The sequence below is a fragment of the Protopterus annectens genome, chromosome 14.part0, assembly GCF_019279795.1.
Source record: "Protopterus annectens isolate FY-2018-M chromosome 14.part0, PAN1.0, whole genome shotgun sequence".
NCBI lineage: Eukaryota > Metazoa > Chordata > Ceratodontiformes > Protopteridae > Protopterus > Protopterus annectens.
The window spans coordinates 814,364,918-814,378,880 of NC_056748.1; the positions used below are offsets into that span (position 1 = coordinate 814,364,918).

A 13,963-nucleotide genomic window follows, 5' to 3' on the forward strand; every position below is an offset into this window, starting at 1 on the left:
GTTTGCACAGATTTAGCTTTGTCCTCCATTTTCTTTAACACTTCTTCCGCTTTAACACCAAACAAGGTATCATGTTGTAATGGAGCATCCAAGAGTTTTGCTTTAACATGATCGGGCAGATTCTGTTCTTTTAACCAAGCATGCCTCCTAATGACAGAACCTGTAACTGCGGCCCTGCAGGAGGCCTCTAGAGAATCAAAACCACATTGCAAAGTATGCTTTCCCACTTGTTCAGCTGCATGCAATAAATCCTGCATTACTTTGTTTTCTGCACATTCTGAATTTGTCAACATTTTCTGTTTAAGCTGTGACATTAGATATTGCTGATATTTAAGCATATGAAACTGACAATTTAAAGCTCTTACAGCCAAGGTAGCAGAAGTATAAATCTTTTTCCCCCATCTGTCCAGGGCCCTAGAATCCCTATCAGAGGGGATAGGGTTTTTTGCAGTGGAAGCCTTGACCCCTTTGGGACACTGAGAAATAGTTTCTGGGTCAGCAGCAGGGTTTTTGTAAAGAAATTTATATGAATCAGGAACCCTGTAGTATCTGTCTGGCTTAACAGGAGCTGGTGGTAAAGAGTCATCTGCAATGTCTAAAACAGGAGAAATAGCAGGGGGCCTGTGCTGAGGTAATAAACGAAGTCTCTGAGCCTTTTCTTGGATTCAGAGTAATCTTGGCTCTCCCAGTGGAAATGCTCCCTCATAGTATGCAGGGTCTCCCCAAAAGAATAATCCTCAGGAGGAGAGGCTGAAGGGATAGATTCTTTAGCATCAGAATCCTCATAGGGAGGAAGGGAATATTCCTGTTCAGAAGAAGAATCAGAGGAAATGGAAACCTGATCTGAAGATTCATATTCTAGCTCTTGCCTAGGCCTCTTATCAGGAGGGGGATGGGAACCCCTGATCAAAGTAATTAGGTCTTCGGCCATTTTAAGCATCTGTTTTTTTAGGCATGGAGGCCTGTCCAGGAGAATGCTGTACTTGTTTCTTTGTCTTTAGAACTGCTTTAGTCTTTGCCTTTGAAGCTGAAGATGGGTTTACATATAACTGTGTAGGCCTGAAAACACCCTCAGAAACCGATGCCTGCTCAGCGGCTCCGGACCCATCTGAGGGAATAGTTTCCAAGTGTCCAATACCTTGAGTTTCCAGTGGTCTAGTCGGCTCCACATGGGAGTCGGAAGCGGCCTGTGGCTCTGAGGTAGCGGGCGTCAGGTGTTGCAAAAGCGCCTCACTGAGAACCGGCAAACCGGGGACAGGCCTAACAGAAGCCTCGTCGTCGGTTTTGGACCTCGGATGCTTTTCTTTTTCTTTGCGCTTTTTACAAACTCCGGTCGTCAGCTGTTCCGATGGCATTATATAATTGAATCTTCTGCCAAAGTAATGAAATGCAAAATCATACCGACGCTTAATCATGCGTTGGTTAAATCTAGCACAAAACTGACAACTAGCAACGTCGTGGTCAGGGCCTAGGCAAGGAATACAGTAAGAATGAAAATACTTATGAGGTATTTGCTTCCCACAAGAAATACAATTATTAACTTTTTCTGACATCGGTCTGGAGCAAGAAAAAAGTTTCCCCAATGGGGTACTTAGCTTTAATGAAGACTTCGGATCTGAAATTCTAATTTGAAAATCTCAGGAGTCGGCCGACCGGCACTTGCGAACTGCTTTTGCTTCAGGCACCGATCTGAAATTCGAATTTGAAAATCCCAGGAGTCGGCCGAATGGCACTTGTGAACTGCTTTTGCTTCAGGCACTGCGCGGCAAGAAAGACTGAAGAAAATGGCACTGGCTGGATCTTTTATACCCCTGGCGCACTGACGTCAGGGAGGAGGCGACAGCAACAGACGCCGGACCTAGACTTTGGAACTTGGGCCGACTGCGGGTAGCCTGCCAGCAGGATAACCCAAATATAATGACTACAACAGTGAAACACGATGAACATCCATTGTTTTTATGTTGAAGGATTGTATTAGTGAAAGCAAGTAAGGTAATGGTTGTGCTGTGGTATGGCTGGAAATCATGTTGTGTGTTAGATAGGAGGTTGTTAGTAAGGAGGTAGTTTAGAACTTGAGAGTGACTGCATCTCTCAAGTCTTTTTGATAGAGGAGACAGAATTGCTATGGGCCGGTAGTTGGTGAATTCTGTGGAGGGCCCACCTTTGTGGAGGGGGATAATGTGGGATATTTTCCATTGTGAAGGGACATTGCTTTCAGATAAAGATCGGTTAATCAGGATTGCAATTGAGTAGGCTAGGGCTTCAGCTGCAATTTTAAGGCAGTCAGCTGCTAGTTTTGTGGGCTTTAGTTTCAATAAGTTTTTTTTATGTTGGAGGTAGGAATAGGAGAGAAAGCGAATGCAGTGGGCAGGTTACTAGGTGTAGGTGGAGGAGGTAGGGGAGAGGGGTTGTGTTGTTTTGCTAGTGATAGAGCGGTTTGTGTGGAGTGAGTGTTGAAAGAGGTGGCAATGTTTTTAGAGGAGTTTGTTTTGTTTGATGGAGGGGTTCCTATTTTTCCTGGGTGGAGGATGGAGTTGATGGATGACCAGAATTGTTTAGGGTTGTTTTGGGTGGAGCTCAGGGCAGACTGATAATATAGGATTTTGTCCTGTTTTATTAATTTTTTGACTGTTACATAATTCACAGAATTTCGTCTATAAGAGGGTTTTTTTTGTCTTGCGCCAGTGATTTCAGGCTCTGTCTTGGTTTTTCATTTCTGATCTAGTGGCTTTTTGTAGCCATGGGGAGGACTGGGCTTTAACTCTAGTAAATCTTGTGGGCGCATGGGTGTTTAGGACTTTAAGGAAGGTGGTATTGAAAAATTGGACAGCGTCAAAGTTGAGGTATTTTAGTGGAATCCAGTTGCAGTTTTTTGGGGCTGAGATGAAGTTGTCAGGGTTAAAGTTTACTTTATTACATATTTGCTGATCGGTAATGGGTTTACCCTGATATATGTGTTTTTTGAGTAGGAAAGTTGGGGTTTGATCACTGAGGCTATCCGGTAGGCAGCCAGCTGTGTATGATTGGGGGCTCTTGCTGACTAGTATCCAGACAAGAGTAGAATGCTTGTTGGAATTCTTATTTATTCTGGTGGGTGTCTGGATAAATTGGAAAAAAAAACATGAAGATTTAGATGGTGGGCTGGATGGTGGTTGGAGCAGGACAGCCAGTCTATATTAAAATCACCTAATATTATGTTTTTTTGTGGAAGGAGATGATTTACCCAGCTGAGGAGCTTTTCTAGTGGAGGGATATTGTTGCCAGGTGGGACGTAGCATCCTATTATGTTAATGGTCTTGTCTTGGTTTAAGTTTAGGTTGGTACAGATTATTTCTTCTTTGTCAACTGGGGGGGTGATAAGTTTAGGATATGAATATTAAGATTCTGTTTATACAATACAGCTACACCACCCCCTTTTTTGTGCAACCGATCTAGTCTTAGGATACTGTAGCCTGAAGGGAGAATTTGCTCAATGGTAATGTGAGGTTTTAGCCTGGTTTCTGTTAGAATGATAGTATCAGGGGAGTATAAGTTTATGGCAGCATGGAGTTCATGGATTTTATTGGTTATACGTCTGATATTTAGGCTTAACATAAGGAGGTCAGTTGGTTTCCTATTGGATGTAATTTGAGGGTGGGTGAGGTTGTTAGGCTGTTAGGCTATCAGTGGAGGAGTTGTGGGGTCCAGGGTTTGGGTGGATGTCCCCGCTGAGGGCAAGTATTGTTATGGCTGAGGACATTAGTTTTAGTAATGAGCAAATTAGTTTAAGTTTGGGGTAGCTTTTTGTTTGGGTGAAGTGGGTGATAAAGTAGGTTGAGGGATAGTTTGTAAGGCATTGGGGATACTTTTTGTTTGTGTGGTGGAGGTGATAGCTTAAGTGGGTTGTGCATTGGGGTGTATTTGTTGTGAGAGGTGTATGAGTAGTGCGATGGTGTGACATGAGTGGTGGTGACTACAGTTGTGCAGAAGTTGTTTGGTGGGGGTAGAATGGTGTTTTGGTAAAATGTAATGTGTACAAGAAGGGTGCATGTAAAGAGGTAGAGCATGTAGGATCATGGTACTTGAGGTGGGAGGTTGATGGTAGGCTGGAGGTGTGGAAAGAGTTGAATAACAAAGGGGAATGAGAACACCCCTAACTGATCCCTCTTTTCAAACACAGGTTGTTGGAAATGAACCCTCCACCTTAATTCTTGCCTCCTTCAAAAGTGTGCTTTGTTAAGAAACTTCAATTTAAAAACAAATAAATAAATAACTCAATGGCATACAGCAAGAGATCACCTTATGTGCCAGAGACAGCAGACTGCAGCTTCAGGCAGAGATGGCCAGAAGGGCAATGACTCAGTATCTTCTGTTTTGTCTTCCTACATGTTACGGATGGCGGCGGTGAGAAAATTCAATCTTCATCATGCAACTTGAAGGTTAAAAAATAAATACATAAATAAAAGGCCAGCAAACATGTAAGGGTTGTATGGAACATTACTGAGCATTCTACCTGAAACAGAACAAATGCACAGTTTACACCACTACATACTGCATTCTGGGCTGCCAAGCAGGTTTGATCACACACAGATGATGCTTCACAGCCCCTACCTTATGATTAGAGATCCTCACTCTCTAGCTCTTAACCACAGTCAGCAAAAGTGCCTCTCAATCCAAGAAATTGTGGAGTCCATTCAAGGAAGGGCCACATTTCAATCGATTGGAAAAGTATGATCAAGGAACTAGTATCATTTTGAAGAAGGGGATTAACGGCACTGAAAAGGTCAGCAGGGATCAGGCACAGAGCTCAGAATAAATGCAAACAGAAGCAGGAAATCAGTGCTGTCATGAAGATAATTCTTTAATCCCATTAAGTCAATCAAATGCTATCAATGAAACACATTTGATACTGTGTATGAAAGGAAGGAATTGATGGCTGTAACCTAGACAGATCCATAGGTGTTCAAAGTGTGCATCACACTGCAAATGAAACTTGGGATGCATGGCTAGGCTTAGAAAGGCCCTTGTGATCATGCACCTAGTAAACATCTACGAACCATGCTGTCTACTTCAGTGACAGCCCTGAAAAACCTATGACACATCCAGCATAAAGAATTATTGCTACATCCAGTAACAAAGATAACTGTTAAGCCAAAATAACGAAAAAATAATTCAAGTGAAGATATTTAGGAGTTTAGAAAAATTGAGTAAATAACTATTAATTGTGCTAATAATTTCTGCCAATAAAACTTGCATCTAAAACAAAAATGGATTACAAGAGGTAAAGAAAAACCTGCAGTCAAGTCATACAAAATTAACAGTATGCAAATACATACTAAAGATGAAATACGAGGCAAGACTCTTTACAACTATGACTACACATTAAAATCAGATTTCTTACCGAGCAACCCTGTCATAGCCGCCAGATACAAAGTAGTATCCATACGGGGAAAACTGAGTATCCCACACTGGGCAGTTGTGTCCTTTATATCCCACAAGACAAGTGAAGGTTTGGAGACTCCACAGTCTCACTGTACCATCCTCAGAGCATGACAACAGATAGTTCCTACAAAAATAATGCACTATTTATAATCAAATATGTATAAACTACAGCAAAATATCACTCAAACAAAAATGGTTCACTTAAGCTCTAAGTCAGTTAAACTGACAGCTTTCTTTTGTAAGTAAGCACTCGAACTAAAACTGTTCAAACAATCTTTAACTTTTATTGTCAAAGAATTATTGCTGCTACTTTTCTTCAAAATTTGCATCCTTCAGGTATCTTTAAAACACCTTGATACAGTACCTAGCATGTTCAAGATGTGCAGAAAAAAACATGTCAAGTAAAGGGATGCTGCCTCTGAATGTTAGAACAGATGACAATATTATACTAAAGAAAAAATGTTAGCACTTGTCCTGTTAATAAAAATACTTTAAATTTCAAAACAATTTCTTAGGCATACCACTGCAGCTAAAACCTCAATTTCTGTGCTGCATTTAACATGCCCTGGCTGGTGTAATTAAGCTGCTTAACATATTACAATATAGTATGTACTTACTTGCTGGGAGACTTCCTCATCAGATCTGCTGTGAAAAAAGGGCACAATCCAGCAAGCTAAAGGATGCAAAACAGACCGTCTTTGTCGTTCAAATTTAGCGATTGCCTTCCTAGTCTCATAACACCAGAGTCCATTCCTGCAAACCTGCTTAAAAATGCTCCTTCCCAGCTTCCAGTAATTTGAAAATAAAGAAATTTACAATTACACCACTCTCTGCGAAGATGTATTTCATGTCCTTCAAACTCCTGGCACCCTCTCTGTATGGCAGACCCACAATGCTTCTTAAGCAATCCCATAAAATGGTAATTAGTGCCTAGTAAAGTTTACTTAGTAAACATAAAACTTAAAAAAATAAATAAATAAAAGCTTGCCCAAGCCTCTTACCTGTGGACTTCAATTATAATCACTGCAATCTGTCAAGTAGTTTTACTTTTCCATATAAAAAAATCTCTCTTCATACCTCCAGTGCGAAGAAATCAAACTTGTTTAAATACATGTCATATGTATAATCTTCTTAAATGATTTTGATCACTCTCTTTTGTAACCTCTCAATAACAAAGTACTGATTCACATGTCTAGACCCCAATCTAATAGACACCACAATCTTTACTACAGCAGCCCCAATGCTAAACTTTTCTTTGCATACATTTGGCAGTATCAGTTTGAAGTTAATGACTAACTTCTTCCAACTGTATAAAAACGTTTTTTTCTATAACACTGGAATTAAGTAATTTATCTCGTCACATTTTTCCCATTACCAATACGTACATACAGTATTAGGTTTCCTCATCTGGTGTTCTCTCCCGAAACATTAGATGCAAGCAATAATTGTAAAGCAGAAACAGATCAGACACCATCTTACATATCAGTAAGAGTTAACCTCAAAGCAACTGAAAAATTAAAAAAAAGTTATGTACTCACTATAACATTCCATCTGTGTTGTCCATTTTCATTCTTCCTCAAATATTGGGCTTGGATCTGACTCAGCCACTTTTTACAGCTCGTGGAACACCGAGTCTTGAGCTCCTCTCTTGCCCACAACGCACTAGTTCCCTACCATACCTCAGATCTTGTTTGCTGACTTTTATTGAATATAAAAAGAACAAATATCAGTATCTGGAGCTCAAACAATGGAACATCAGTTCCTCTAGCATCTTCTGATCCTTCCAGAAATCAAAATTGTGCTGGGTAGGAGGGATGGAAGTTGAGGAAGAACAAAAATGGGCAACACAGACGGAACGTTAAGGGGAGTACACAACGTCTTTATCAGACGTCATTTTTATTCATTCCTCAACTGTTGGGACAGAGCCCCCAGCTACCTCAATCCTAAGAGGGCTCTAAGGAAGGATATTCCTGAGCACCACTGAGCCGAAGGCTGCTCGTCCCCTGGAGACCAGCTCCAATTTGTAATAAGCAATAAATGACGCAGCTGCACAAATATCATCCAAAGAAGATCTGGATTAAAAACACTGAAGAGGTTGCCACAGACCTTACAGAATGATCTTTTAAAGGTTTTGGCAAAGTCAGACCTGCTTTTTGGTAAACAAATGAAATATAATCAGTTAAACATTTGGCCAAGGTCACTTTGGTAACCGATTTACCCATTTTTAACTCTGAAAATGATGCAAATAACTGCTCTGATTTCCTGAAAATTTTTGCCCTATGTAAGTAAAAGCTTAACTACCTGTGAACATCCAGCAAATGTGGCATATTTTCTCCTTTGAAGAAACACAAACGGCACCACAAACTGTAGAAAAGACAAACCAAAGCAGGAACAAGCAGCACCCCAAAGTCTTCAGCTCTTTATTAAAATAACTTGAGTAAAAACTGGTAGCAAATCACAAGTAAAGTTAAGCACTTTTCATCGAGTTTAGTAACTAGACTTCTTCAGAGAACAAACAGCAACTCAAATTCACTTAAATACACTTCCCCTTCTTTCTCCTATTAACTTACTTAATATGTACCAATTAGACATAATAAATTACCTTAAACTTTGCAGCATAAATTAAGTTAAACAATCAATGCTACTAGTTAGTACAGCATACAAACATAGTACAAATAACATAAAACAGAACTAAATAAAATAAAGTAAGAGACTCTACTTAAAAAGATAAACAAAATAAATCATATCAGCCTTTACATTCCAAAAATGTTAATTAATTACAAAACTAAAATGCAATAATTATTAACCTTAGGAGTTTATAATTAGACAATTTCCTATGCATAGGAAATCTACAAGCCCTGGCAAATTGTTTTGAACTTAGAATAAATAAAAAAATCATTAAATAAAGGATATTAAGAAAAAAGTAAGATGGGCATAAAAATAAAAATAACCTAACTACATCCTTTCTTAATAATGCTGTTGTATTTTACATAAAACATTACATTTTAAACTACCTGTTCAAGCTCTTAAGTCTCAAGAGGCACTGGATGGAACAACAGTCGTTGATGCCTGGATAGTGGCAAGCATCCAACCAGTTCTACCACATTAATTCCTTTTTCTCTAAAAGTAGAGATCTTGGTCCATCCCTTACATCTTTTGGAATATGATCGATAACTTTAAACCTGAAGCTGTGAGTAGGGTTCTCTTTAATATGACTAGCTAGGGCATTTTCAATATTCTCCTTTCTGACATAAAAAGATGCTCATATACCCACTCTCGTAATCTACGATTGATTTTCCCGATGTAGGAAGCGGGGCATAGTTGACATTGAGCTAGGTATATAACATAGGTAGAATTACAATTAAATCTACCTGATGCAATGGTGTAACGTTGATCCCTAATATAAAATGTGTACCCTATATCTATGAATTTACAGTAATTACAGGATTCACATTTGGTCATACCTGGGTTCCTTACAGTTCTAATGTTACTTGCCTCCAAAAGGTTTTTTAAGTTTTTACCCTTCTTACATGTAAAAGAGGGAAGTGACCCTAATAGTGGACGCAATTCAGAACTGTTGCTCAGCAAATTCCAATTTTTCTTTATTATTGAAAGAATCTGTCCACTTTCTGAGCTAAATGTTAGTGTAAAAGAGACCGGGGGACCTGTTTGTCACTTGGTTGGTAATAATATTAGTCATGTTATGGGGAAGGGCTTTTCCCCTGTAATAAAAGGATGTAGACACCATTAGACCTTTTCTGTGTGATCTCGGTCATGATTTCCTCGATAAGGTCTCTTGGATACCCCCTAGAAAGAAACATCAGCTAACACAGTTAAATAGTTCAACAAGAAGATGTCTATTAGTTGTTCAATAAATAAGTCATTCAGATGTTCCTTGATTTTTCTATAAGCTAAGTTGAATTCATCAAAACTGACTAAGGTATAAGTATCAGTATCCAAAAGCTTGGTCATCTTTTGGATATAAAAATCATTCCCCATGATCATCAATCCTCACCCTTTATCAGGTTTTAGGATTCTAATTGGTAGCTGTCAAAAATCATTACAGGCTGCCCAGTCATCCCCCCTACATTCCTTATAAAGTTACATTTCTCTGTTAATGAATTCCTGAAGTTGATTTCAACTATTTTTTCAAAAGTTGCAATAAGTGGATGACTTAGTGGGTTAAAAGTACTAGCTATATGGTACTCAGGTGCGATTTTCTGTTCAGCTTTTAAGAGAACCTGCAAGTTAACTTTTCTGATGCACTGCTTGAACTCCACAATAAATTTGTACCATATTAGCTGGTTTAATGGGTACAAACGATAAACCCTTTTAATAATTCCACTACATCAGATTTAACTTGAAATTCAGAAAAAAAATATATGCTGGAATCCCCTCTCTTGTTAGTAATAATAGTGAGTGGGGGGCACTGTTTGTCTATAAGAATCAATATTAGGTTCAACATTCACATATGTATCAGTCTCCATATTTCTATTTTGCAGATTCACATTAATCAACATATTGGGAGCTTCAAGTTCAGACCCAGCAATTATACTATTTGGTGAACAAAAGGTAGCCAAATTCAACATTTCCGAATGAATCACGAAAATTTAAATAACCAACTATTCAAAAAAGCCACTAAACTGCCAAGTCTCTTTTTACACGAAGCAAATTTATTCAAGCGCTTTTCATCCAACAGTATTGTTGGACTTCCTCAGAATAACAAAAAACATTTAAAAAAATTCAACTGCATTTAAATAACCTCCACAAGGTCACATGATAGAATAATCAAATTTTAAAGACATAATACCTATAAATGTTTGACTTGTTAAAATCAAATAAATGTATGTTAAAATTATTCATAGTGACACAGTCGCAACAACTTAAAGTATCTAAATATTTATGTTTCGCAACCATGTTAGTTGCCGTAAAATTAGATAATAATAAAAAAGTGAATCATGATAATCAAAACTATACATTACTAATACAAAACATCTTTACCTTACATCTCTATACACCTAATGTATAACTATATAAAATATATATGAATGTGTTTACATTTATATTTTATAGTCAACATTTATACATTTGTAAATTAATAAATTAATAAGTTAATAATTTATACAGCTTTACCTATTCAAACTTTTAAGTTTAAATTTACACATAACTGAACATTTTTCATTTAAACCAGGATCCATAAATGCATTCAGCCTAATTTGCCACATTAGTTCCATTTTTTCCAACAGTAAGTTAAATGGACCACCCCTCATATTCTGAATGACTTGACCAATTACCTTAAATTTAAACTTATGATCAGGGTGTGCAAGCACATGCCTAGTTAGAGCATTTTCCTCTATGTTGACTTATGCTTCCAAGATATTCATACACCCTGTCCCTCAATCTCCGATCTGTCTTGCCAATATAGAAAGTGGGGCAGGCTTGACATTTAGCAACATACATGAATCCTTTTGAGTTACAGTTAAATCTATTCTTAAAATTTAATCTAAACCCATTTATATCAGTAGTTAATTCCTAGTTCCATCACATAGCAGTATGAACAATTACCACACTGCATCATACCTAAATTCCTTATTTTTGGGTTTATTTGTTTTTGTAATAGGTTTTTGAAACTCAATCCCTTTCTCCAGACTATTTTTGGCAATTCTCCTATTTTTAAAACCAGGGTATTATCATCTTTCAATAAACTCCAGTTTTTTATTATCATTTCTTTAATTTTGTTATAGTCTAAAGAAAAAGTCAAAATATATGCCAAATTAAACCCGGGCAATTGAGACTGTTGTGAAAAAATTCATTTGATTTATACTAGTCTCTTGTTCCATGAAAGTGATGGATGTTTCTGTGTATTTCTTTAATAGTAGTTTATATAAACCCTTAGTCCTTTTATATGTAATTTCATGTATTAACTCTTCTATTTACTCTAAAGGATATTCTCTACTCAAAAACATATGCTTCAAATTTATACATTCTTCCAAGAAACTCTCTTCTGTAGTGATCATCCGCGCTGCTCGGACTAGTTGGCCCTTCACACTACAGACAGTTTTCTGATGGAATGGGTGTGCACTTGAATGTTGTTGCGTCTTTCGGCTTATCCCGGTTAGGGGTCGCCACAGCAGAACTTTGGTCCGCTAATGTTTGGTAGTGGATTTTTACGTGCCGAGTTACCAGCCCTGACGCACAACCTACAACGAAGGCACGCCCATTCATGCATGCCTCCACACAGAAGACGCTCTAGCTGAGAATCGAACGTGACGTTTTGCTGTGAGGCGACAACGCTATCGCAGCACCACTACTGCAGAAAGGGTGTGCACTTGAATAGTGCAAAAATTTATTAGAGTAAGTGGGCTTTCTAAATATTTTAGCCTCAAACCCTTTTTGTTGTTCATTTTTAGTAAGTTCAACATCTAAATAAGATATGGATTTAGTATAAAAAAAATGGGTGAATTGCAAGAAATCAGATGCATTATTTAATGCTTTTACCAAATTTGTAACTATTTCCTCATCACCCTGAATTACCATAAACATATCGTCCAAAAATCTTGTGTAAACTTAATTATATTTGTGAAGTTATCATTACTTAATACATGTGTGTGTTCCCAAAAGGACATTACTAGATTTGCATAACTAGAGCCGCATGGGGAGCCCATCGCTACCCCTTTCTTCTGAATATAATACTGATTATCAGACAAAAAGTCATTATGTGTTAAAATAATGTCTAACAACTCTTGTACTAGGGAAATTTCTTCCTCTGATGCACCCTTCTGTCTCATTCTCATAGTTGCCCATTATATCTCTTGTTGATGGGGAATACTAGCATACAGTTCCTTCATATCTACTGTAAGGAAATTATATTCTTGTCTGTATTCTGAATTATTCATCTCATCTAAAAATGCCCAGGAATCTTTTGAAATCATTTTTTCTGTTGACACATTTTTTCATTATGGAGTCGACATATTTTGCACACGCATAAGTTGATGAACTTCTCCCATCCACTATTGCCCTAAACAGGGAGGGGGGGGTCGCTCATGCTCTTATGGAGTTTAGGTACCACAAACATACAGGGTACTCGGTGTTAAAATTTGCAGATAGTTGTGTGCAAATCTATTCTTGCTTCTATAAATAGGTCATTTAGTAAACTTTTGATGAATTGGTTTGCCCTATTATATTCATTAAGCAAAGCCAGTTCATAAGTATCAGAACTCAATATTTATTTTATCTTACCATCATAATCTTGTACATCCATAAAGACTAGGTCCCCTCCCTCATCGGGATTCATCACCCGTACTTTAGCTGCCAATAGGAGATCAAGGACCTCTCTTTTGTCCCTACTCATGTTGTACATATGTGTAGATTCCATTTTCTTTAAATTCCTCAAATCTAGTTCACAAACATTTTCAAAAACATATAACAAATTATGCAATGGTGGATTGAAACAACTAGAAACTCTAAGTTGATTAGTGGCTGTAATGTGAGAGCCTAAAAGTTGTTTCAAATTTAATTTTCTTACAAACAATTTAAGATCACATATAGTTTGTGCTAAATCCATTTTCTGTGCAGGAACAAATGTCAAACCTTTAGAAAGAATGTCCACTAAATGCTCAGAAACCTGGAAAGATGAAAAATTATAGACAGTAAAATCTCCCTGTTTATTTTTCACAACTACCGGTGTATCCTTATGTTGGATCCTTAGGGTCACCTCCTGTTGTTGTTTTTCCATTTGTTCCAATGTTTCCGTTGATTGGCCCTCATAAAACCCTGTTTAGTGTTTGAGACCACTGTCTGTTTGTTATTATTTTGTGTTTCATTATTAATGTTACGGTCTCTGATACGTTCGCTCCTTCTTACATTGTCAACCTCCACATCTCCATCTGAATAGTTATTTATAACCTCCGCATATTGCGGTGCCAATGTTGATGCTAATATAGCAGTGGCCCCTTGTGACGTAGTTCCACTAGACTCTAGATTAGGAGCCTGATGATTCGACCATGCTTGAGATGGTGGAGAAGTGTGTGTGTGTGTGTGGGGGGGGGGGGGGGCTGCATGATATTGCAAGCGGTCCCTTTCCAGTTTTTTTTTATTTTTGTTTGCCTAATTTTAGCCAAATGTTGTTCAATACTTTGGAAAGTACGTAAATATTCATATTTATACCATTCAAAATCATTATGTTTAATTTGGCTATCGAAATGCCCAATCTGTTTCCCTAATTCTTTTGTTGTTATGGTATAATGTTTTACCATCATTTGAAGTAATTGTAATCCCTGTTGGTTAAACAATATTATCAGATCCTTACGAAATTCAGAACCTGATATTAACCCTGTAGGGTATCACCATGCTCCTAGTCCTTTAGGTACTATCTCCAATCTCCGGCACTCTTGAAAGCATTCTATTTCCAAACATAATTTCTTACACTAACATGTTGTGATCGAACTGATTTAGTAACTCTGATAACGAAGTGTTAACTACATCTCCAACTGTTTGCAAATTGTTAGAGTTACTAGCTGCAAATAACCCTACTGGGGTCGCT

At 37.8% G+C, this 13,963-nt stretch overlaps 1 protein-coding gene across 1 annotated transcript in view; it reads right to left on the reverse strand.

Moving 5' to 3' along the window:
• TAF5 (TATA-box binding protein associated factor 5) overlaps window positions 1-13,963 on the reverse strand; it is a gene marked incomplete in the record, with an annotated part of 1,092,036 nt that overhangs the window by 482,341 nt on the left and 595,732 nt on the right. The window contains 1 exon segment of the mRNA XM_044056561.1: window positions 5,381-5,545. Within this exon segment, the coding sequence (XP_043912496.1) occupies window positions 5,381-5,545 (165 nt within the window).